The 24766-nt window shown below is 33.6% G+C and overlaps 2 protein-coding genes across 4 annotated transcripts; one reads left to right on the top strand and one right to left on the bottom strand.

The window, feature by feature from the left end:
- Positions 1 to 5471: 5471 nt before the first annotated feature.
- LOC126705440 (AT-rich interactive domain-containing protein 4) lies at positions 5472 to 17326 on the top strand. The gene is made up of 15 exons (XM_050404463.1): positions 5472 to 6570; positions 6770 to 6967; positions 7738 to 7791; positions 7966 to 8054; positions 8345 to 8618; positions 8729 to 8785; positions 11134 to 11165; positions 11390 to 11525; positions 11659 to 11832; positions 13692 to 14258; positions 15465 to 15602; positions 15675 to 15773; positions 16257 to 16357; positions 16460 to 16550; positions 16790 to 17326. Exons 1-15 carry the CDS (start codon positions 6391 to 6393, stop codon positions 16883 to 16885), a joined length of 2286 nt encoding a protein of 761 aa, XP_050260420.1. The 5' UTR covers positions 5472 to 6390; the 3' UTR covers positions 16886 to 17326.
- Positions 17327 to 18764: 1438 nt separating this feature from the next.
- LOC126707189 (uncharacterized) lies at positions 18765 to 24405 on the bottom strand. 3 transcript variants are annotated; one of them, XR_007648856.1, is made up of 5 exons: positions 24203 to 24405; positions 21473 to 23779; positions 20942 to 21140; positions 20534 to 20710; positions 18765 to 19224 (listed from the first exon to the last, which is right to left on the bottom strand). XR_007648856.1 is itself a non-coding variant. In XM_050406784.1 (5 exons), exons 3-5 carry the CDS (start codon positions 20996 to 20998, stop codon positions 19044 to 19046), a joined length of 429 nt encoding a protein of 142 aa, XP_050262741.1. In that variant the 5' UTR covers positions 20999 to 21140; positions 21473 to 23779; positions 24203 to 24405; the 3' UTR covers positions 18765 to 19043. The 3 variants fall into 3 exon arrangements, 2 of the variants coding, with proteins under 2 accessions (XP_050262741.1, XP_050262742.1); XM_050406784.1 differs by having other exon boundaries at positions 18765 to 19238; XM_050406785.1 differs by lacking the exon at positions 21473 to 23779 and having other exon boundaries at positions 18765 to 19238.
- Positions 24406 to 24766: the final 361 nt, after the last annotated feature.

Raw genomic sequence — 24766 nt, 5'->3', positions numbered from 1 at the left:
TAATCCACCGCCTGTGGTGGAAAATTTGTTGGCTTTTGATAAAGCTAGCATGTTTTGTAATAGACTTATTATTTCTTAGTTTAATATTATATCATGGAAAAAAAAAAAAAAAAAAAACCACAAACATATCCAATAAAACCGAAACATATCCTTCAATTAAAAAATAAAAATGTTGGAGAACGAAAAAAGAAGTAGAAGCAAAGAACAGACAATAAATAAGGAAGTAGAATCAATGATAGAAAAAAGAAAGAAGGATAACGAATCAGGTGTTGTAACAATAAGTAAGGGATCTAATGGTCTTTCACATTCTTTCCAAGTTTTCTCTCAAATTTGGAAATATTGGGATTTGGTGGGCCCAGGAGAAAATACATTAGACCACCAATTTTCACTTCCAACATTAGACCACCTATTCTCCCTACTTCCTCTCTTCCATTTTCCGTCCTCTCAGTTTTCACCTTAACCAAACAGGGCCAGCTAATGTGAGAGTTTCAACTCAAGTACCTCTTTCTTAGTTAAGTATTTTAAAAAAAATTTCCTCTCTCTGATCATGAACCTCATTGAACGAGTCTATCATTTTACAGGGATTGATATAGCTTTTGGATTCCAAGATGGATTGTGATTTGGCTGTGGATTGACATGCTTCTGCGTTTGATTTCGTAGTGTGGAAATGGAGAATACTAGGCTGTAGAAGAAAGAAAGGAGAAAAAAAAAATACTAAAATAAAATAATAAGAAAACAATATTTAAATGAGATATATAGTATAGAACAAATAATCACCTGTTAATTTGAAAAGTGATTAGGTAAAATACAAAAAGTAATTTCTTAGTCTATAATTAAGAGAAAATTTTGGATAAACCAATGTGAATGCTCTGTGCTCTTATATACTAGTGATAACCAAAAAAAAAAAAAAAATTATATATATACACACACAGTTCTCTCCACAGCTAATATCAGTTTAGTCTACCTTCTTTAGTCCAAAAAAAAAAAAAAATCAGTTTATTCAAAAAATAAAAAATGAAAGAGATAACATATTTTTTGTTTATCTAGAGATAATGTCAATTTATTCAAAGCAAAATAAAAAGAGGAATAGCTTCAAGGAAACACAATATAATTGTGCAACAACTGTTGCTCTATTATCAATTATATTGTGATTTAGGACTAGCAAAAATGCATTCACATGAACAAGAAAATAAAATATTCATAAGAGACAACAATATTTAATGTGGTTCAGCCAGCTTCATGCCTACATCCACAGGCAATGCCAACCAAAAATCCACTATCAACAATATGGATTACAAAGACATTAATCAACACTCACAAACCTCACCAACATGAACTCACAAACCCAAGGCCTCAAAACACCCAATAACTTTCTCACACTCACAAACAAACAAACTCTTGACACAAAACTACGGATAATCTTTTAACCCCAAATAATCTACCAACTACTCTTCAAGAAATCCAGTCATGTTCTTCTAGGAATTTTTCCACTCAGGAGGAACTTTGGGCAAAAGCCACCAAACCCTTTGTAACAATGCATATTTATAAGACTTCAATTCTATTCTTTGATGGATAAGGAATACAAATTACTGCTTTAATAAGGAATACTTTTCCTTCTATGTCAAAGAGAATCCTTGTCTTCCACACCACGGAAAAACCTTTCATTCTACGCCAAAGAAACTCAAACCAAAACTAATTAGGAATTTGAGACAATATTTAACAATACTCCTTTCTCTTTGTAGCTAATGTCACTTTATTCAAAACAAAATAAAAGACATCTTTTTTGTTTATCTAGAGATAATGTCAATTTATTCAAAGCAAAGTAAAAGAGGAATGGCTTCAAGGAAACATAATAGAGACTATGAATGAGCAAGTGTATATTCTTCCAAAAATATCCCCAATTTATTTTATTAATAAATATCAATAAATAATCCTTTTAAAATTTAATATAAAAATTAAAATGAGAGAGAGAGAGAGAGAGAGGTGTTTGTTTAAAGGAAAAAACTAAGGAAATGTATGGAAAAACTTGAACAATAAAAATTTCATAACAAACTACAACACCAAATAGTTAGAAAAAATTAAACAAGTTTTTCTTTCAAACTTTCTTACCAACCACCCAAACATAGTTCAAAGCCATACAAAAAAAAAAAAAAAATGTCTTTCAATTTCTCACAATTTCCATCCAACCAAATGAATACAACCCATTCAAAACCTTCTTTTTTTTTTTAATAAATTTTAATTTATGTTGAAGTTTGTGGGCCCTAACCCAACCTCAAGCAAATGCCTCCTTTGTTCTCTAATCTGGCCACCACATGAATGGCAAGCCATGAACCACTGAAAGGCCAATTGTGGTGGTCACGAGCCTCATTACTACCCGATCAGATTACGTTAATGACAAATATGATTTGGTTTTTGATTTGCAGAGCGTGAGTTTGGAAGTGTGGTTGTTTGGTTGGGTTTTGGCTGGTTGGTGGTGGCATGGGTTTATGGGTTATGGGTGAAGCCAATTTTTGTAGGGAAAGGATCCCCTGTTATTGAATCCTCAAATTCCCTCTTATTTTTAGCCTGTTGTGAAATACGTGACATTTATTTGATTTTTAAATGCTACATATCTTACATCTAAATAAATATTTGAGAATTCAATGGGAGGATCTTATCCTTGTGTGAAGTCTTGGATGATTGATTTGGGGAGTAATTTATTATGTGACAAAGTAGTAATGAGAGTAGGTGTATGTTGTAGATAAAGAGAGGAAGTGGAGAAGATGGATTTTTTTACATTTCTAGCCCCTTTTTTTCTTTTAAAACTAAATTAAATTATTTATTATTTTAAAATTATAAAATTAAATTTGAAAATAAATATTTTATTATAAAAGGAGTCGCATGTAGTGCGCATGATCATTTTTTTTTTGGTCAATTATAAGCAACATAAATTTAATAAAGGGATCAATTTTCAAATTTTCAAATAGTTTAAAAATGATTTTATTTTTTTACTTTTTTTTATACATAGGTTTTTTATTTTTTTGAGAAAGTTTTTATACATAGGTTAAAAAAGGAATAATGACACTTAATTAAGAGTATGTTGTGGGGGGGGGGGGGGTGTTTGCAATTGAACTAAATTCAAGGGGTCTTTTTCAATTTGACTAGCAAAAGGAATAGGTTAATATGGCCCTAATGTCTTCTATAATACCCAAAAAATAGAATGCCAATGAGTATAGTGAGACACCAGAATAGAATAGGTTATTTTTTTACTTTTTTTTTATACATAGGTTTTTTATTTTTTTGAGAAAGTTTTTATACATAGGTTAAAAAAGGAATAATGACACTTAATTAAGAGTATGTTGTGGGGGGGGGGGGGGGGGGTGTTTGCAATTGAACTAAATTCAAGGGTCTTTTTCAATTTGACTAGCAAAAGGAATAGGTTAATATGGCCCTAATGTCTTCTATAATACCCAAAAAATAGAATGCCAATGAGTATAGTGAGACACCAGTAGAGAATAACAAGAAAAATAGCACCACCTTTGTGAATAATCTAAGATTAGCCTTATTCTCGCACCATTTATACATGCAAATAAAGCAATTCAAGTTTCTACATGTAGAAGATCACCAATCAATTGATACTGTACCGCAGGCCATTTTGAGTTTATTAGAGGAATGAAATATTTCCATACTGATGTATCGTCTTGATGTTACCATTGTTTATATATGTATATTATTTATTTATTTATATAACCCAAATATTAGCATAAGTACATTAACCTAATATATTAGCTTAAATAATATATTTTATAATATATGTTCTTTTAAGTCTATAATTGTTTTTTTTTTACTATTTCTTAATATTGTACTAGACAAAACACTTAAAAAGACCTCAATACAACCAGTATGGTTCAATATTTTTTCCAGTACGTTTCAAAAGAGTACTACTAATAGTTTAATAACTTGTATAGTACATACCCAATGTGTCTTTTACAAGATCTAGATAACTCTCACGCCATTGTGTGCTTTAAAGGTTTTAATGGTGTTTCTTTCTATCTCCATAGGGTCAATACAACTTGGCTCATGGATTTGCTCATTACTTTTCCAACCACAACATATCACCAAATATTGCAACAAATAAGAAAAAAGCCATGTGATTCATCAAGAGGAATGTTGAAAGCTTGGTTGTCATTGAACAACATCCTTACCCATTAAGAGGCTTATATAGGAACTATGTTACGATAGGTCAGCCCCCTAAGAGAGACCATACTACTTGAGCTACAAATCTTGAATTTATTATCTCTCGACTTGGAAGAATATTCAAACTGATCTTCTCCATACGAAGAGTTTTAGTCGATCTAAAAGAGAAAAAGTTTAGTCGATCTTGAAATTAGTCTTTCTACAGTTTGTTCTATTATGGCCTCAACAAATCACTATCTAATGTGAAACGCTGAACTTGGTCCACTCTAAAATCTAATTCAGATGAGATTATTATTATTATTATTATCATTATTTTGTAACCTATTTATATGAGAATTTACCATAAGGTGATATCGCCTCTTACATGATTTCTAAATTCTAATCCCTCCCTATCATTTGGGATTTGGCACATACACTTCTTATCATCTTAAAAGGAAGTGCTGTTGATTATATGGACCATATTAGATCTAAATTCTAGTCTCTATATTTTGAAAATGATTGTACATAATTGCTACCCCTGGCCTTCACTTTAAACAATCGAGTAATTTTCACAATATTGCTTTACCGCTATGATGTGTTTGGTTTGACAGAAAATGTTGGTCAACCAAAAATTGCTTTCTAGTTGACTGTAAAAGAAATGCACTTATTGAGAAAATTAGTTTATGCTTTTATTTTCTGTAAACCATTTTCTGCCTCAACCAAAATTTTATCAACAGATACTCCACCCTCTATCCATGGAACCAAACACAATTACTTATCCAAATTAAGGAGTAATATTGTAAGAACTAGGTAGAATTATGAGAGAGAGAACCATTGCAAGAACTTCAACTGAAACATAGTTTGAACTCCCCAAGGAGCAATGACTCGTCGGTTTATAGACCTGCAAAGGGGAACAAGCTTATTAATTTGGCTGGTCTAATAAGTGGGATTAGCTAAAGGCACTCCAAAAATTAAGTTAGCAAAAGAATTATGTGATGAAACCTTACAAATTAAACCATAAACCAAAGTGCATAACTTTCCATTTCTTGCACAAAATGCCTTTTAAAGAGGCTAAAAAACAACAATGGGAAAATAAAAGAGAATGAATATTTATTCTCTCTACTTTTAACAAATTTTTATTTATTTATTTATTTTTAATTCACTCTAGTTAACAGTTGACACGCGCTCAAAGTGGTTGGTCTGATTTCCTTAAACAGAACAGGTTTAAAGGCACCCAGTTCAGGTAAGCGGGGCCCACACAGTAACTGGGTTAAAAAAAAAAAAAAAAACACAACCTCTATCTATCAATGCTCATCATCGGTGATCACCAGATACCAACAACAGCCGAATCGAAAATAACAAGATAGATCGAACGAGAAAGCAATGTTTTGGATAACAACCAGAGAAAATCGCATCATGGGAATTTGTCCAAAATCCACATCATTCACTCACTCACACCCAAACCCAACAACCAAAAAAGAAAAAAAGAAAAAAAAAACCAAAGGCAACAGTACTCATTTCATTTGGTGTTGTTGTTGTAATAACATCCGAATGTGTTGGGATTTGGATGTTTTGAGAGTTTGTGGAATCAAACATGAAATGGGATTTGTTCCTTTTTTACTATATTCATTCATTATTTCCTTTATTTATAAGTTAGATTCTATCTGTTTTTTTTTTTGGTTGGGTTATCACTTTACTAGTTCGTCAAAAAAGATGGATCAAATAATTCAAACAACTCTCATTCCCAATACATACGCTAATAATAATGACTATAATAATATGTCCTCATTGTGACTGTAGTTAAAAACTGACACTTTTTTTTCTTTAATTAATTGCGCGACTTAGTTTTTTTATGTACATGATTTTTCAATTTTTTTTAAAAGCAGTGAGTGAGAGAGTGAATTGGATTTTTATTATAGAGAGAGAGAGAGAGACATGCCCTATGCGGTTTCGTTGAGATTTCTTTATTATTCTTCTTATCATTATTTTTATTATTAGTCCTAACCTTAGGGTTCCTTTACTTTATACTTTACTTTTTTTCTTCATTCGATTTTTGTGTTAGGTCTCTGATCTCTCTCTCTCTTTCTCTCTGATTTCAATTCTTTGAAAGTTCTGATTCAATGTTTTTTTGTTTTTTTTGGATGCAATGATTAAATTGTGAGAAACAAGGTGGTGGGTTGGGCATTTTTTTTTTTGAATTTTTGTTGTGGTTTGGGCAATTGGGTATGCACATACATGATGTTCCATGCGGCACAAGGGCAAGGGCTTTCAAAAAATCAGTGTAGTTTGCTAGCAGTTGTGTGTGGAAAAGTCTCTGTTTCTGATAAGAAGCAAAAGCTCAAACAGGTGGTTTCAGTTTCAGATAATAAACCCAGATACCCTTTTCCGGACCTTGCTTATTCTGGTCGTCTCCAGGTATATAATTTCATCCATTCTTCTAAATTTGCTGTTTCTGATAATGGGTATTTTTTATTTTTTTAAAAGAAGCAGAATTGTGTGTGTGTTTTTGACTAGTCTGTTGAGGATTCATATACCAAAATTGTTGAACTAAAGCTTAGTTGCATAGTATATAATATAATATAATGTTTGCAACTGAAGAATGAATGCAATGCAGGTTCAAGTTCTGAGCAATCCTAGCACTGATGAGTTCAGGAGAGTTGTTGAATCAACGGAGCCCAATTTTGTTTATCTGCAAGGTGAGCAGCAACCAGGTGCATTTAGTGAAGAAATTGGGTCTCTTGTATGGGGAGACGTTGATTTGTCCACCCCAGAAGCCTTGTGCAGGCTATTTGGTTCCACATTGCCCACCATTGTGAGTGTCTACTTCTTTATCATTCATTCTATGATTGTATTTGTCAGTTCTAACTTCTAATCTAATCTGCTATACTTTCTAACTTCAACTTCTTTATCATTAATTTTATGGATTGTATTCATCAGCTCTAATCTAATCTACTATACTTTCAAACTTCAACTTGAGTTTGGTGGATTATGTTTGAACTTGTGTAGCTTATCAAGACATTGTATTGGGGCCATGTAGATCAGTTTAGAAATTGATTGTTAGTTTACGAATTTGACAAGTTTCTGACACCACTTGCTATAATTAGCTTGAGAGGGAGTCAATGAGATAGCATATGAAGGCATGGCAATCGGGCAGGGTTGGGTCAGATCAGGGGTGCCCTCTCTGGGACAAGGAAAACCACTGTGGGAGGGGTCGGGTTTGGGGCTGGTTAGAGGTATTTTGCCATCTCTAATGAGGTAGTTTCAACATTAATGATGTGGAAATGAAACAAAAAAAGTAGAGACAGTCGAGAGAGAGCAAGACCTATTCCTATTTCATCACCTTTTCAGGGCAAGGAAAATCCTTGCAGTTTGCCATCCCTCTTGTGATGGTTCAAATTAAGATCCATAAATTCTAAGTCGCATCTTTGTATCCAATCATCATATTTGCTACCACAAGATTGATTGTAGTTTTTTTTTTCCCTAACCAATTAAGTCTAATAATTTCTTTGTGTGTGCGATGCAATTTTTTTGTGTTTATTTGACACAATTATTTATAGTACCCCCTCTTAAATGATTGTGCAGGTTTATTTAGAAATACCCAATGGTCAAAAATTAGCAGAGGCACTTCATTCTAAGGTTTGTAGGCAATTCAATTGTCATTACTACTACTACTGCTACTGCTGATATTGTCAACTTGGGGGAAAGAGAGATGGTCTGTTGGGATTTGAAAGTTGGAACCTCTACTATACGCACTTTTAATGCCTTTTCAATTAAAGGTTTTTTTTAAATTTCAGTGTTTGTCTTTTGCAGGGAGTTCCTTACATCATATACTGGAAAAATGCATTTTCATGTTATGCAGCATGCCATTTTCGTCACTCACTTTTGTCGGTGGTGCAAAGGTATACTCATAAATGATTCTATGTTTTCATTGAAGATAAACACAATATGGCTTATGTACCCTTAGTGTGATATAAGTATAACAAATGAGTAAATCAGAAATGAGGCAAGGAAAGTACTTGGATTCAAAGGATTTTTCAATTGTATGTGTGTTTTGGTCTATGGACTGAATTTAGTTGATCTTGACCAGTGAATCCATAATTAGGTTTATCGATCTCCTGGAAAATGTCTAAAAATTCTCCTGGTATGCCAGTATGACCTGTGTAATCTTAGGCTCTATTGTGCATTGCAGTTCATGCAGTCATACATGGGATGCATTCCAGCTTGCTCTTGCATCTTTTAGGCTGTATTGTGTACGAAACAGCAATGTCTTACCTTCCAATAGCCAGAAGACTAATGGTAAGCCAGGACCTTGCTTGCTTGGGGACCCTCCCATGATTGATGTTGCTCCAGCTGAGGTAGATGGGCAGGAGGAAGAAAGCTCTTCTGGGACTCTTTCTGCTATCAAGATATATGATGATGATGTGACCATGCGGTTTCTTGTTTGTGGAGTTCCATGCACACTGGTAAGTGTGGTTTTGTAGTTTCCAGTTACATGTTTTACTTGTCACTTGGCTGAAATACATTCTGAATATATCCTTGTGGTATGTACTGTTTACAAATGGTACTCCTCCAGGATGCATGCTTATTAGGATCTTTGGAGGATGGACTTAATGCTCTCTTAAGCATAGAAGTAAGTATCATGCACCAATATTTTTTCCTCCAAATTCCTGAATATGACCTTTTATAAGTATATAACAGTCCTATATCTTTGGGGCATCTTCACTTTTTCAGACTTAATGTTATTATGGCTTTGCATTAGGCTGGTTAGACTGTGCATAGTGGGTATGACCTAGTACTTAAAGCCTAACTAGCCTTGCTGGTGGGTGGTGGCACAACCCTCACTCCCCAGGTCACCCCCCCCCCCCCCCCAAAAAAAAAAAAAAAAAAAAAACCAACAGAACCCCAACCAGATTGCAAGAAAGAAGAACACAGAGGACCTGTAGACGTAAAATGATTCTTGACTTTAATTTTCTTCCTCTGCCTCACGAGCTGGGAAAAATTAATTGTCCCAAAAATTTTAGGCGAAACTACACTATTGATCCCTCAAGTTTTGCCTAATAAGCACTATTGGTCTCTCAAGTTTAAAAAATGAGCACAATTGGTCATTCTATTAACCACAGTTAGTTTAAGCGCCTATTTGGCTAACAGATGAATGATATGGCAAATTTTGGCTGACATTGCATCAAATTTAATATTAAAAAATTAAAACCCAAATCTGACTCATTAAAAAACCCGCCAATCCATTAAAAGCCAACCCATTTCAAACTAATCCGTTAACAAACGAATATTCCAGATCAAACTCAAAATTGCTAATGCTCCTTGTTTTTTTGTTGAAATTCTCTTGTTTATATGGGTGAACTGAAATTTTCAAATTTGGTTTTCTTAAAATTGCTAACGCTAATCATTGCTTTGTTTGAATTGGCTGAAATAATTTCCTAGTCATGGATCGAATGGTTTGAATGGGGAATGGAAATGGGACCAAATGTAGAAGAACAATTTATGAATGCTTTAGGTCCAGGATAAACAAAATCTTAAAGCTGTGCATCATTCCCTTAATATCTTGAATAAAGAGTTGCCAATTGTTATATGGACTTGATTTTTCTATGTTGTGCCCACTACCTTATGATTTGTCTTTGACTTCATTACTGTTTGAGGAGGTGGTGCTGCCTTATTATTTCCTTAAAATCTTAAATAATGAGTTGCCAACGTTGTTTTAACTTGATCTTGGTGGTGGCAGAGCAAGCCAAATGATACTAGTGGCCCTGAACAAAGCAGATTGGTATTTTGGGTAGGCAAAGCAAATCTCAGATTTGGGCTAGCATTTTTTAGTTTGATTTTGGAATACTCATTTGACAGGTCAATTCGAAATGGGTTGGGTTTTTTTAATGAGTTAAATTTGGGTTTTAATTTCTTAATATTAAATTTGATGCGACATCATTCCTCCATTAGCCACGTAGGTGCTTAAACTAACTGTGGTTAATAGAAGGACCAATCACGCTCATTTTTTTAAACTTTAGGAACCAATAATGCTCATTTTAAACTTGAAGGACCAATAGTGTAGTTCTGCCAAAATTTTATGTTAAATTCATCGGGTTCTCCTATCATATTTAGTTGGTAATCTCCAAATACCATACAAAGTTAAATTAGTATGGTTATAGCAAGTCATTACCAATATACAATTTGATTCTTATATATGTGTCTTTAATATTATTTGTATATATTAAAAGGATTCAGAAAGTTAGTTATTGCTTTTTTTCCTGTAAAAAATACCCTTAAATTAATTAACCAACAACTTAAAAATGGGGTTAAAATAATAAATTGGAAAAAGAAAGTTAGTTATTGCTTTTTTTATTGACAAAAATATCCCTACCTAAAACTTAAAAATGAGGTTAAAATAGTAAATTGACAAAAATAATAAATTTTTACTTCTACGTTGAAATGCTTTCCTACTTCTAAAAACTCCTACTTTTACGTTGATTTAAATTCTTACTTCTACTCACTAACTTCCCACAAAATATGATTACTCTTTTGTTAGTTTTAAAACTTCTCCAATCTGCAAAACTCACTCCACTTATTCATTTTTTTTTTTTTTTTTTTTACTTCATCACGATGTATTTGTTTCTTTACCCAAAAAATGAAAATTATTAATAAATGCAAATTATTAATCTTTACTCAAAAAATAGAAGAGCCTCTGAGCACGTGCGTGAGCGCATGCTTAGAGGCTAGTATTATATATTGGTTTAATGCCAATGCCATTGTATAGTTTGCATTTGCCAAGTAGCCTATCATCATATGTATTTCTAGGATTATATATTATTATACCATTTCTATTTATAAAAAAATAATAATTATTATTATAGCATTTCTTTTTTCCAACCGTACCTTCTTTAAGGTTGCTAGATGTATATCTTTATTTTCTCTTAAATTTTCCTTTTCTTGTTTCCTTTCAAATCTCACCTTTTGCCCCTTATTTTTCAGATACGCGGGAGTAAACTTCATAATCGGGCAAGGTATTAAATAAAGTAGATCGGTTACACAGCTTGAACATACACCTGTTTGGTTGAGAGAGATTTTTTAGTGACTAACAATATCAACCCACATACGGCATTTTATTCAGTGCTATGATATTGTTTTTTCACTTTTTATGTTATATCTTATTAGTTAATTAATTAGTTTTTTACTTGCATCAAATTTTATTGAGCATTTTCAGCTACTGATGCATTATTATTTGCAGTGCTCCACCTCCTCCTTTACAAGCAGGGACATTTTCTCGTGGTGTTGTGACTATGCGGTGTGATTTATCAACCTGCAGTTCTGCCCACATATCACTTTTAGTTTCTGGCAGTGCACAAACTTGTTTTAATGATCAGGCAAGGAGAATTTATTTTGACAAAAGTTGGGTTGTGTCTTTATGTTTCCATTTGTGGGCTCTTCAAGTTCATAAGTACACATGAATTTATTATGTAACTGTTTTATTTATTTATTATTATTGGATCTTCTCAGATTTTGGAGAATCATATAAAGAATGAGCTCATTGAGAAAAGTCAGTTAGTCCATGCACTGCCCAGCTCTGAGGAAACTAAACTTCCTTTGTCTGAGCCACGAAAGTCCACCTCAATAGCCTGTGGAGCAAGTGTTTTTGAAGTCTGCATGAAGGTTCCCACGTGGGCTTCACAGGTTACATTTCTCCTAAGCTTTTGATTTTAACATAGTTATTTCATGTTGATTTTAACATAGTTTATTTCTTTGTTTTTCCTTTTTGATAAGTAAAAGATTTCATTCAATAAAAAAGAATACATACATTGGAAGATTACAATACATTAGCATAGTTAGTTTCCTTAGTGAGGGTATGCTCCTGGCCATGGTAAAATATATTCTAGTTAATTGTTAGCCAAGATATTGGTGTCTAATGATATTTATTTTATCAATGTAGATTGCAAAATCTCGAGTGTTTTTTGGTTTCATAGCTATTTTTATGGGTTTGTTTAAGTGGCACAGTGAAGATGCCACCTAGGCTGCTCTAGCCTCATTGCATAGTAAAAGGTATTGGGTTCAAATCAATCTTCATGCTGGCTCACTATCATTTCAGAAAAATAAAAAAGAAGATAAGCCTAAAGTGGTGAATGCATGGTTGTCAAAATCGCGATCTGAATCGTAGAATCGTATGATTTTACAATCCCACCTCACCAAAATATTTAGGATCACACTAGGATTGTAAAAATGGTAGGATCGTGTAGGATTGTATAAGATTGTATGGGATCCTACCGATCCTACCAAAAACACAAATTTTGGGGTTTTTTTTTTTTTTTTTTTTTTTTTTTTGGGATAAATTTTTTGTTTTGATGAAGCTTTAAGGGTTTTTTCATGTTGTGATGGTATGACTTTTTATTTTATTTTTATAAAATTATGTTAACCTAAGCAAATGTTTTCTAGTTTCTAGTTCACTTGTAATAAAAAAGAAGGAATACTTCATCATTTTTAAATGAAGAATTTGAGCTATAAAGTTGTTAAATTTATTTGATCAATATACTAATTTGTGTTCTAATATTACTAAAATATTTTTTTTATATATAATTTTATTAGTTATGCTTGTATTTGTATATTGATTGATTGATTTTTTATTAGCATGCTCTTTAATTGTTGTTGAGTGGTATAACTTGAATAGTTGAGTGTGAAATTGTATCTTAATGTCTTTTGCAACTCTAGAATACAAATATATAATGTCTACATAGATGATGATTAGGAATTTAGGACGGTGGTTATAAGAACGTTAGAATGGAAATAATTAAATGTCCACTTTACCTTAATATTCATCTTGCTTTTGGATTTCATATTGTAGCTAGTTAGTTTCCATTTGCTAACTTATTTTGGATTTCAAACTTGGAACTTAGAACTTGGAAAATATTTTCTTTACGTTTTGATAAATATTTTGGTATTTGGTTGCTAATTAAAACATTTATTGAACTTTTTAGATACATTGGATCAAAATTTTAATATATTTTTTTCGTTAGTATAAACTTAGCTATGTATGATATGCAAATTATATCATATGATGCAAATCTTAGTTTTTTATGAATGGATTTATAATTTACGTGATTATTCAACATACAAAGTCATTATCAATGTGTTTTTTGCTTTAAATTTGAAAATATGTAGGATCTTATGATTCACGATCCAATCCTATGATCTACGATCCCACCTACCTTTAACGATCTTATGTAGGATTCCGATTTTGACATCCTTGGGTGCATGTGATAGTTAAATGAAAGTGTTCCCTTCATGATGTTTGAGAAAATAGTATTTGTTTGTCTAATATTTTCTGCATTTGTGGCTTAATCAAGCATTTATCTCTTGCTAATATCTACAGAAGCCCCAAAATGTAAGAATTTAATTATATAATCTGTGGTTAAATGAAAAAGGATGTAAATTTGATAACTAAGGACTTTTACATTCGATATACTTGATTGAAGCACATGCCATGATGTGAGTTAATTCTTTTTACTGATTCAACATTTTTCTTGGAATGCTTTCTGCAGGTTTTGAGGCAGCTGGCACCAGATGTTTCCTACCGCAGCTTAGTTATGTTGGGCATTGCCAGTGTTGAAGGCTTGTCAGTGGCTTCATTTGAAAATGATGATGCTGAACGCCTTCTTTTCTTTTGTACGAAGCAGGGAAAAGTAATCCATCCAAACAATTCTGTTCTTGCTGTGTCTCCCAGCTGGTTGATGCCTCCTCCACCTAGTCGAAAGAGATCGGAACCATGCCAAGAAACAAAACCTGTCACCTTTAGTAGCCTGAAAAGGAAAAATGGAGATAAACGTAATGGTAGACAAAAAATGAATATTGCTGCAATGAGGCCAATCCCGCAGAGTCATCGTCAGAAGATGGTTCCTTTTTCTGGAATTTCTGAGCCTGAGAGATTAGATGGAGACCAAGGGAAAAAAAACTTTCCAGTTGCCCCTGCAAAGCATAGTATTCCTGGCCCTACTGCTGTCACACACCGGAAATCAAGCTCTTTTCAGGCCCAGCAGATAATTTCTCTAAATCCACTTCCCTTGAAAAAACATGGCTGTGGCAGATCTCCAATTCAAGTATGCTTGGAGGTTAGTCATTTGGTCTCCAGTTCCAAGAGGGTGGTTAGGCATTGCTTTCCATGTCACTATTGAAGTGGTTTCATATTTCATTTTCTTGGGTTAGAGAACCATTTTCTTTTAAAGTCACACACACATGTCAAGTTATTAAATGTTCTGAAGTTTTATATAAAATTTATTCATTGATCAAAACATTGTGTCATAAAACTTCTTTTACTCAGCAATATATTCCTGTCCTGGAATAAATAGTCATTTACTAATCTTTAATGTGTATCCAATGCTTATGTACAAGTGCTCAAGAAGTATCAGGTTCTTAAGTACTTGTGATAGTTATATTACTTATAAAAAGATTATTTAAATTTGATTTTTCCCTTAAAATTCTCTACACGTTTATGAGGTATATTATATACCCCATATCAGTAAGGATTCCTTGTAGAACTTATGAAGTATCTGTGCTGCATAGTTTTAGTCTCTACAACAATAACAACAAAACTTTAGTTTCAAAATGTTGGGGTCAACTATGGATTCTCAACAGGCTAATCAGGGTTGGCCACATGTATTAACCCAGATGCCAATCTTGCGTGTTGCTTACTGCTTACTTTTTGTTACATCCAGGATTCAATCTAGTGCTTTGTTGGTAGTGGATGCTCCAACTTGTGTATGTAAAGGTTCCATTCGTAATAAAATGACTAAATTTTACGCTGAATATCAACCTATCGCAACACTTTACCTTTTTCCAGGCTATCTCAACTTTTAACATAAGTTGCATTCTTGTGAATTTATGTTTGGACATAAACAAAGAGTGTGTGTTGTCTCTATTGTGACTTGGAAAACTAATTGACAAACATGTCTGAGTTCTTGGGACTGCCATCATAGTGTCAGCAATTAAAAATATAACAAACATGCTATATGACCAGATTGTGCTCGTAATTGCAAAAACAAAGCCATATGATTCTTAGCTGATGATTTAATCAATAGTTTCACTGTCAGTTCCTTGTGTAATTCCAATCAGCTTCGGTTTGATATTTTTGCACAATGTTTTTGAGAGCCAAAACCTACTAGTTTGAATAGATTTTGGCAGTAAAATCTTGTAGATGAATTAGCTGTTTATGCAAATGAATGTTTCTACCTTGGATCAAAATGTTGGATCTCTTGATATAATGCAATTTATGTGCAAGGAGTAGTAATACTTATATGTCAACTTTCTTATCCTGGCAGGAGGAATTTTTGAGGGATGTAATGCAGTTTCTGACCCTTCGTGGACATACTCGTCTCATTCCTCAAGGTGGGTTAGCTGAGTTCCCTGATGCCGTTCTCAATGCTAAGCGCCTTGACCTTTTCAACTTGTATAGAGAAGTAAGTTCTTTACCTTATTAAAGGCTATTGAAAATATGCCAAGAAATAGCTTTTAAAAAGTTGGTCCCTCAGGTGGTTTCACGAGGAGGCTTTCATGTCGGGAATGGCATCAATTGGAAAGGACAAGTTTTCTCAAAGATGCGTAATCACACATTGACCAATAGAATGACTGTATGGTTTTTCAACTTTCATTTTTTTTCCTCTTTTATTCTTGAGATGCTTTATGTTGCATGATATGCAATTGAAGGTTAGACAAAGTACAAAATTAATATTATGTCACATTGCGTAGTAAATGCCTTTTGTGATTGCAAGCTTATCTAATTGGGAACATTTGAAGTATCTGGGAGATGGTGTTTGCTAATGATGATTTTTTACTATTTGTTTTCAAAATGTTCTTAACACAAATTTATTTTCAATATTTTCTGTTGAGCTGTATGACTTTACTCAAGGGGGCTAGATAGGTTGAAAGTAACTCTGGCAGGTTTTTATTTTTATTTATTTTTATTTTTTATAAATTGCGATTTTCTCTTGGGATTGGTTTCATATGATGTTATTGTTTCATACTTCAAATTTTTCATTAACCTGTTGTAACTTACAAGGATTTTGGAAAACTTTTGGAGGACTAAAGTTGTATTTCTGTTGATAATTAATTAGGGTGTGGGGAATACACTAAAAAGGCATTACGAAACTTATCTTCTAGAATATGAACTGGCTCATGATGATGTAGATGGAGAATGCTGCTTGTTGTGTCACAGGTCTCTCTCTCTCTCTCTCTCTCTCCATGTTGCTGTTTACCGTATGCATGCGCACAAAACTGAATGCCTTACTAAATAATTTGAGTCTGCATGATATAACAGTAGCGCAGCTGGTGATTGGGTGAACTGCGGAATATGTGGCGAGTGGGCTCACTTTGGCTGTGATAGGCGGCAGGGGCTTGGTGCTTTTAAGGTATGGTTGCCTTATTTGAGTTCTTATACAAAATTTGGGTGAATGCTGTGGTAATTTACATGAACCCTTGGTAAGGTTTCTTTTAATTCAATGGTGTCATGAATTGCAAATTTACCTTAGCTTTGGGTTTCCTTCCATTTGGCTTTCCCTATTTGATCCATCTGCATGAAGATACAGACAGCATGAGTAGATTCAAAAATGTATATTTGATGTCTTGACGTCTTTATGATGATTGGCAGGACTATGCTAAAACGGATGGGCTGGAGTACATTTGTCCGCATTGCAGCATCACAAATTTCAAGAAAAAATCTCAGAAAATAACTAACGGATATTAATAGATGTCGGGAAGACATCTCAGGAAACTGCTAGTGAATATTGATGAGCTTTAGCCCACAACCTGCATGCCCTCCCCATGCTCTTTTTGCTCTAGAAAATACCCCCAACCCTCTCCCAAATATAATCTGAGGGAAGGTGGGTGTAGGAATGTAATTATCATTTTATATTCCCATTGTTTTTAATTATAGATAGATTATGCTCAACACAAGCCCCTTAAATTTTCCCATTGTTTCTCTGTACCCTGCAGAAGGAGGAGTCTCAAAATAGAATTGTAGATGTCAGTTTATGCAAAATTCAATAACATAGTTCTGTAGCTGTATGATATTGAAACAGTCAAATAATTTCCCTTGTGTTAAGGTGTATTCCCCATTATCACAAATCATCTTTCCCCATTGGACTAGGTACGTTGTCTATATAATACAACCCGCTGTTTAGTCTTAGCAATGACAGTTCTCACATTTTAGATTTCATTTTCATGTAACTTAGAACTTTGCTAAATTTGTGTAACTTGATCGTGATAACAATTTGATATATATCTGATAAGACATCAAGAGACTTTATCGAGTTATCATAACTTTCACATGCATTCTCCTTATTTATTTCTCCACTAGTGTGAAAAATACTGAAGGCTATATTAGTGTATAAATTAATCAAGTTGTTGTTGCTTGCTTAATCAGCTGCTAGAGCATTTTCAGGTCCAAACCTGTCAATTGGAAGCCATGTCCTTGAAGTCACGTACAAAGTTTATAGTTATCACTTTGATCCAATTGCCATGCAGAGTTCAATTGTAGAGGTGATGGCTGAAGTTGCTCTCGGTTTGGCTCATATTAAGGCATACTTCCTTAACATATTCTTATTCAACTTATTGAGCACATGCTCTTGGGCATTTTGACATTAATTTACAAGAAAGTGAAATAGACCTTTTACTGTTTAAAATATAACAACATTAACCATATTATTCACCCTAGATTGAAACTTCCAAATAGTTCTGGTCATGGTATGTACATTCATCTTTACCTTATGTACAAGTTCTTTGAACCTCATCTTTTTTTAAGTATTAGAAAGAAATGCAACTTATAATATACAGATAGTAGCCCACAAAATCTGTTGTGCCATCTCTAGACCCAACAAATACCTATCAAAACCAATGAGCATATGGTTAAGGAATTCTATCAAACACTTTATGAGTAACCCACAGCCAATTCAAATGTAAGACTTTCAATTCTTCACTTACGTTTAACCATATCCTAGATCGATTGTTCTTCCAAGAAATTGACTCCAATTTCAGGAACAAATCGAAATCTGGCTTGATGGGCAAAATAAAAAATCGAGCAAACCCCTCAATTTCTTGAAGGCTCAGGTCCTTATATTCAATTTTGGAGAAAACACATCAATTCAAAAATTAAACCACTTCCAAATTCCAATGATAAGGTCACGTGAAAAGAGTTCCAATATATATATAAATTTTTTTTTTTTTTTGAAATGCAAATTAAGCTATTAGAAAATCTTCATTTAACCCCAAAAAAAAAAAAAAAAAAAAAAATATTCCTAAAGCAAGTATTTGAGCCAAACACATCATTTGGTAGGTGAAGAGAAAAATAGAGAATAAAAAATGAGATATGGGTTAGAATTTTGAAAACTGAGTTTTGAGTGATGCTCAAACCAAACACCCCTAAGCATCTTCACACTCTTTTTATGTCGTTAGCAGACAATTGTACTTTTACACTACTTATTTTTCAAACAAAACAAACCAATGAAAATGAACTCATCCAAATACACTAGTCAAACCATTTGATAAGTATTAAATAATATTTGAACTTAAAATAATTGATTCATGCCAACTAAATTTACTTTTTATCATTCTATTGCATATATACATGTAGAAGTCCCAATGAATCTTAGTATATTTACATCATATTATTCTAACCAGTTTGACAATCATAGATGAATAGGATTAAGATAGAAACAGTAGACTAAGTTGCCTGTGGCATTAAGTATATCCCTTTATACAGATAGAAGATGAAACAATCCAAAATAACTTTTTTACAATTATAGATCTAAGATGAGGAATATGTATCAGAATCCAAGCATGTCTGAATAGGATTAAGATGCTTCACATGCATCAGAAAGATGCCAAATTGCAGACAACAGGAATTATCACCGTAGACTGGAGAATAGGTCTTCAAGTGCAGCATACAAGGGCTTAGCAGCCTTTGGTCTGCTCACCATCCCAAGAAGAATATCTGAGGTAGTGAGATAAGGATCACCATAAAAACGTAAATTGGTATCCATCCTTGTTGCAACAACATTCCCTTCCAATGACACTCCCACAAATGCACTTGCCATAGTTTTCTAGTGTCAGTAGTTATCAATATTCAGGCTACCGCAAAATTACTTTCAAATGCACAAATCATACTAGAATGGGGAAAAGTACAGAGAACAATATCCTTGAGCAGTACTACCTTGCAAAAATGAATATTGCATTCCACCCTCCCCCTATCCCACCCCCTATATATACATATATTAGGCTGATCTCTAAAACTAAAGATTTTGGTGTCTTCCTCTAGTTACTTCACTATTTGCATTTATTTTAGGCTCTCAATCTTTAAAAAATCCTTACGCTTCCAATTCAATTCAAAACTTTAAGAAGTTGATTACTATTAAAACAATCAAGAAGATTTAATCTTAAAAGAATCAAAGATATAAAGCAAACACGAAAACAACAAGAATAAATTAAGTAATGTTGTTATGGTCGCATAGGAGAATACAAGATAATCCACAATCTATTGAAATTAGAACTATGATATATATCTTGCCTCCCTCACCTGAAAGAAACTGTCCTAACAGAACCATGCCTTCCCCCACCCACCCTACCACCAAATGCCCGCATAGAAACATGTGGACATCTAAATGTTGTAATTCTACCATAAATCACTGGAATACAGGTGGATTACCATCAACTAATGTGCTAGCATCCACTTAAGATGTTTTTCACAACAATTTCTTTTAGTTTTAAGTCCAACAATTCATGGAGCCAATGCCCAGCCTTAATCATCTGGATTAAGGCTTAGAAAAGTCACTAATTGATATGAAGCCATAAACAGGAACCATATGAGGAAGCGAATTCCAAAGTTCCCACAATTTTTCTCCCATTTCAAGAGATTGCAAAATCAACAAATAGCAGAAAATGATTGACCAAAAGAAGCCTACGGCATGCTTTCAAGAGCCCAAAGAACAATCCTTAGCCATTTGGTTGTCAACTGTTAGTACATTCCAAAGATTTGAACAAGATTTTAAACATTCAGTGCTGCTTTTCTCTCTCCCCCTTGTTTTTCCCTCTTACACTTGTTTGATCATTGTATTTTGAATTGATTGTACTTCTCTTTTAGTACACCACTGGTGTACTAGGTTTGCCTTTTTCTAATAAAATTTTTTGTTATAAAAAAAAAAAAGATTTTAGGAACATTCAGATCACAGCCAATGATACTATAATAAAAGGTTCGCAGTTTGTAACCTCTACAGATCTTCATTTTTTTCTTTTCATGCTAAGCCATCATACACACTAGCACGTTACATACATGTATGATTCTAATTAATCATGTAACCAAAAGTTACAAACACACACAACTTAAATCATGACACAATACCTTTGCTACAACTGTATGTATAGCACATTCCAAAACCTCAATCTCCAGCACTCTCCCTACGAGTCCTGCTGCAGCACTCCAACCAGCACCAAGAGAAAAATGCATGCGACTACAAAATGTCTTCAAAGCTTTTGAATCATGAAGCACAATTATGAAGTCCATGAGCTCTCCTCCAATCTGCGAACACATATTTAAGTACAATTATTAGCTGAAACATAAATTGAAGAAGTCTTGATAAACGATTAGAATTTCACAAATAGTTAAAAGGAACTCTTGCCAAACTCGTGCATATCTTGGATTTTTTATTTTCAAGCCTTCTGTCAAATATTGATGCTTACAGACATTATAGTAGTAATAATAACAAAAAGAAAATGAACACTAGAAGTAACATTACAATTTTGTTGTTACCTGAGCACCCCATCCTAAACCAACAGAGAATGGCCGATGGGGCAGACTATGATCCATCTGACCTTCGAGAAATGACCAAGCCTGTGCCAAGTTTGTAAGCAAGTGGAACACCAGCTTTAGCTACAGTTAAAATTGCCAGGCCTTTTGCTCCTTTCAAAATTGCTAAGGGTATCGACTTGTCAGGATTCAACCTAGCAACCTGTCAATTCCAACAAAAACTATAAAGTCAGAAAAAAGAAAAAAAGAAAAAAGGAAAACCGCTTTACAAAGGATTGCATATTTAGAATGTTGATGCAAAGTATGAATTTCTAAAATACCATTATAGTCCAGTTGACATGTACATGAAAAGAAGCAAAGAGTAAACACAGAAGCAAAGCTCCAAAATAGAATCTATGACCTAGCCAGAACTACTCATTAGAATTTTACAATCCTATCTCTTTGACATTACAAAGCAGGAAAGAGATGTTAGTTTTACAAAGATAAAATACGTTGACATGTAAAAAGAAGCTGAGATGCAAATGATAATCACACCTGGCAATAGCTTCTCAAAGTATTGGAGGCCTTGTATGTCTCATGTTCCGTAGACAAACCAAGTGGAAGATTCAACCATCCTCTTGTGCAAGTCCAATCTATCACATCATGCTTTGCTACTTGCACAGCATTGCTGATGGAGTTAATAAGAACACCCTATAATGGATCAAACTTATCATAGCAGGCATCACAGACCCTCTGGGGATCCCTCTCCCTGAACTTAACAGGTAACAAACACCCCCCTTGGTACATACTTTGCAGAAAACTCCTCCACAAAACAGACAATGATGTCTGCCACGAGCAAGTGCAGTGAAACGAACAGTGCACTGCATGCAAACTGTAGTAGAACTATCCGGTAGCCAGTCAGGAGGCTCAGCCTCCAATACATCCTTGTAAACACTATAATTAACCCCAATTGATCCATTGGGCTCAAGGAGTGGTGGGGCACTAGGTATGTAAACGGAGGAGTTCAAGAAGGTATCACCATCCTTTGCGGACCCAAGAAATGAAACATTTGAAGTAGGGAGTTGTTGGAAAAATACATGTTTGTTTTGCATACAAAACATACGCAGCAGAAAATTAACGGATCTACTTCATTCGCAATTGATAACATGTACTATGTAAATTTTAGAATATAAGAACAAGATAGCATACCTTGGTGTGGTGAATTTCAAAACAAAGATTAAAAGTACTTGGGAACGCTTTTAATCTTTACTCCAATTCCACTAACACCCAAGAAATGTGATCTCTCAATCAATTTATATGAATGTGTTTAAGGGAGAATAATAGAGTGTCCAACACTCACATACAAACCATTTCATTCACTTACGAAATTCTATATGTTTCTCTCCTTGTAATTGATTATCTAATTGGGCTAGCCTTTTGGGCCATTTCAATTGGGCTTTAGTATGTGGCTTGCAGTGGGACCAAAAGGGAACAAATAAGACACTAGCTCCAATGGGCCTTGGGCTATTCTGTCAACTCTTGATAAGTTCAAAGTTACCATTAATTATATTTAATACCACTATATAAATATAATTGCACTCTATGCCTTATTAATAAATTATATCCCAAGATTTTATTGTACATGCAACCCCTTCATAAAATATTCATAGTAATACAAAGTCATAAATGTAGATTGCCACTTTGAAGATTACTACATCTTAATTCTTGAGGACCCAATTTAATCCTTTAAGTTATTCATCATATATTTATGAAATCCAATTTCATAAAAATATACTTCTAGTAATTCCTTACTAAAGTGGTTAGGCTTAACACTTTGAATAACCGAACCCATTAAACTTATCTAAAGGGAATATTTTATATCTCCGTTAAGAGATTATGAATTTCATTTTAAGAATATATGTTCTATTAACACTAAATGTGGCTATCCAACATACTGAGATTTTGATTGTGACTTTAAATCTCACTTCTGATATATCAAAGTAACCTACACTTCATAATCAGGTCCATTATTCTCTCAGGATTAAGTGTTCATATAAATAGAAGTCATGAGATTTATTATTCATTTGACAGTCATTAAGAGAATAATAAATCTCACAGCAGTCCAATTCCATATGTCTTAACTCTTAAAACATATCAACATACCAACTAGAAATCTCCACTTCCATGATCAAGACAAATCATCTTAGTTGATATGTTATAGTCTTCGTAGATGAAATGCCCAATTTCATCACCAACTACAAATTAAAATTCTAAGTTTACAAAGAACTTGTGATTTATATTTCCTGTGACTAAATCACATGCTATGCATCTCATAGACTAAATGATAATGTCCAAATATTCATGTTACCATTATTTTAGATAATAATAAAACAACTTTATTAATCACAACATTAAGTTATACATAATGTCATACATAGCATCATACAATAGGATTTAAGGGCACTAATCCTAACAGGAGTAGTGACTGCTGATTTGAAATGAAACTCGAAAGTTTGCTCCAGCCAATCACAATGGCAAGCATACCATTGAGCACATTCTTCAAGTGAACCTCAGGATGATGCATACTGTTATTATTATTATAAGGTTGCACATTACAAGTGTCATCGCTTGAATCAGATCCTTCTCTATCAACAGCAAAATCATCCTCGTAAAACATGTGATCCGGCGGAATTGGGCATTATTATTATCCTTTCAACAACCTTAGAAAGTGAAGAATAAGAAAGCGTGCTTGTATCAAAGTTTGCCTTGGCCCATACACACACTTTTCTTTTTCTACAATTAAAGCTAACCTCGCTAGGTGCTTTTAAACAAACAGAGCTCGGCAAAGGCCTAAGTAAAGCACTGAAATTTGAACATAGATATAAGACAAATTATACAACAATTAACAATAAAACAAAGCAAACCCATTAAATTCATTAACCCAATTATTTAGATTGGGCTTGGCAACCATATCAAGGTCCTAGCCTAGGATTGGAATTATAAATTAAAATTTCCATAACATTGGTGCCCATCTCAACTACAAATACAAGACAAATACAATAATAAACAAACACCATTTAGAATCAAGCAAGCCTGTTGATTCATAATAAAGCTTAGTATTCAATTCAAATGAGCTTGGCAATCATGTTAAGGTCCTAGAACAATAAGAACATAGAAAGAATTAGGGTTTTGAAAACGGTAGAGACATCATGTTCTATAGACTGGGGTTACCTTAATTTCATGGAAATTAAAAATGACAAAAAGAAAAAAAAAATGATACGATACCTTATTATTAGACTTCGAATTTGATTATGTTTAGGTTATGGATTGGCCTCCTCGGACTTCGATGTTCAATGTTGAACGAAACCCCCAAAACAAAGAATGAACAAACCATGAGGAAGGAGAAGGATTTTAAAATTTCGATTATGTTGACCCTTTTTGTCGTGTGTGTTTTATTTATTTATTTAGAAAAGATAATTGCCATCCAAACACTATCAAAAGTCTATCCAAGTTGAAAACATTATAATTTCTTTCTTTCATTCTACACTTTCTAGAGTAGTATTTTGGTTCCTCACACGCTAAACCTTAGTCCTTGGTCCTAGGTCTAGGCCCACTTTAATGGTTCCTGGGCTATACTTTAAGGGTCCATTCCAAAAAAACACACTATTGCTACTTGCTTCTTTTCTAGGGTCCTAATCCTGGGCCTGGGCCGACATCTATACCGGGCCGGGATGCCCAGTAAATGGAAAACAATCACATATGAGCCCAATCAGCACAAAAATGATTCTTTAAATATTTAAATGTACGAAAAGTGATAGTTTTTAGACCCCTTAAAAAACACAATTGTAT

This window comes from Quercus robur, chromosome 11 (assembly GCF_932294415.1).
Source record: "Quercus robur chromosome 11, dhQueRobu3.1, whole genome shotgun sequence".
Taxonomy (NCBI): Eukaryota; Viridiplantae; Streptophyta; class Magnoliopsida; order Fagales; family Fagaceae; genus Quercus; species Quercus robur.
This window is presented reverse-complemented; position numbering and strand designations above follow the sequence as displayed.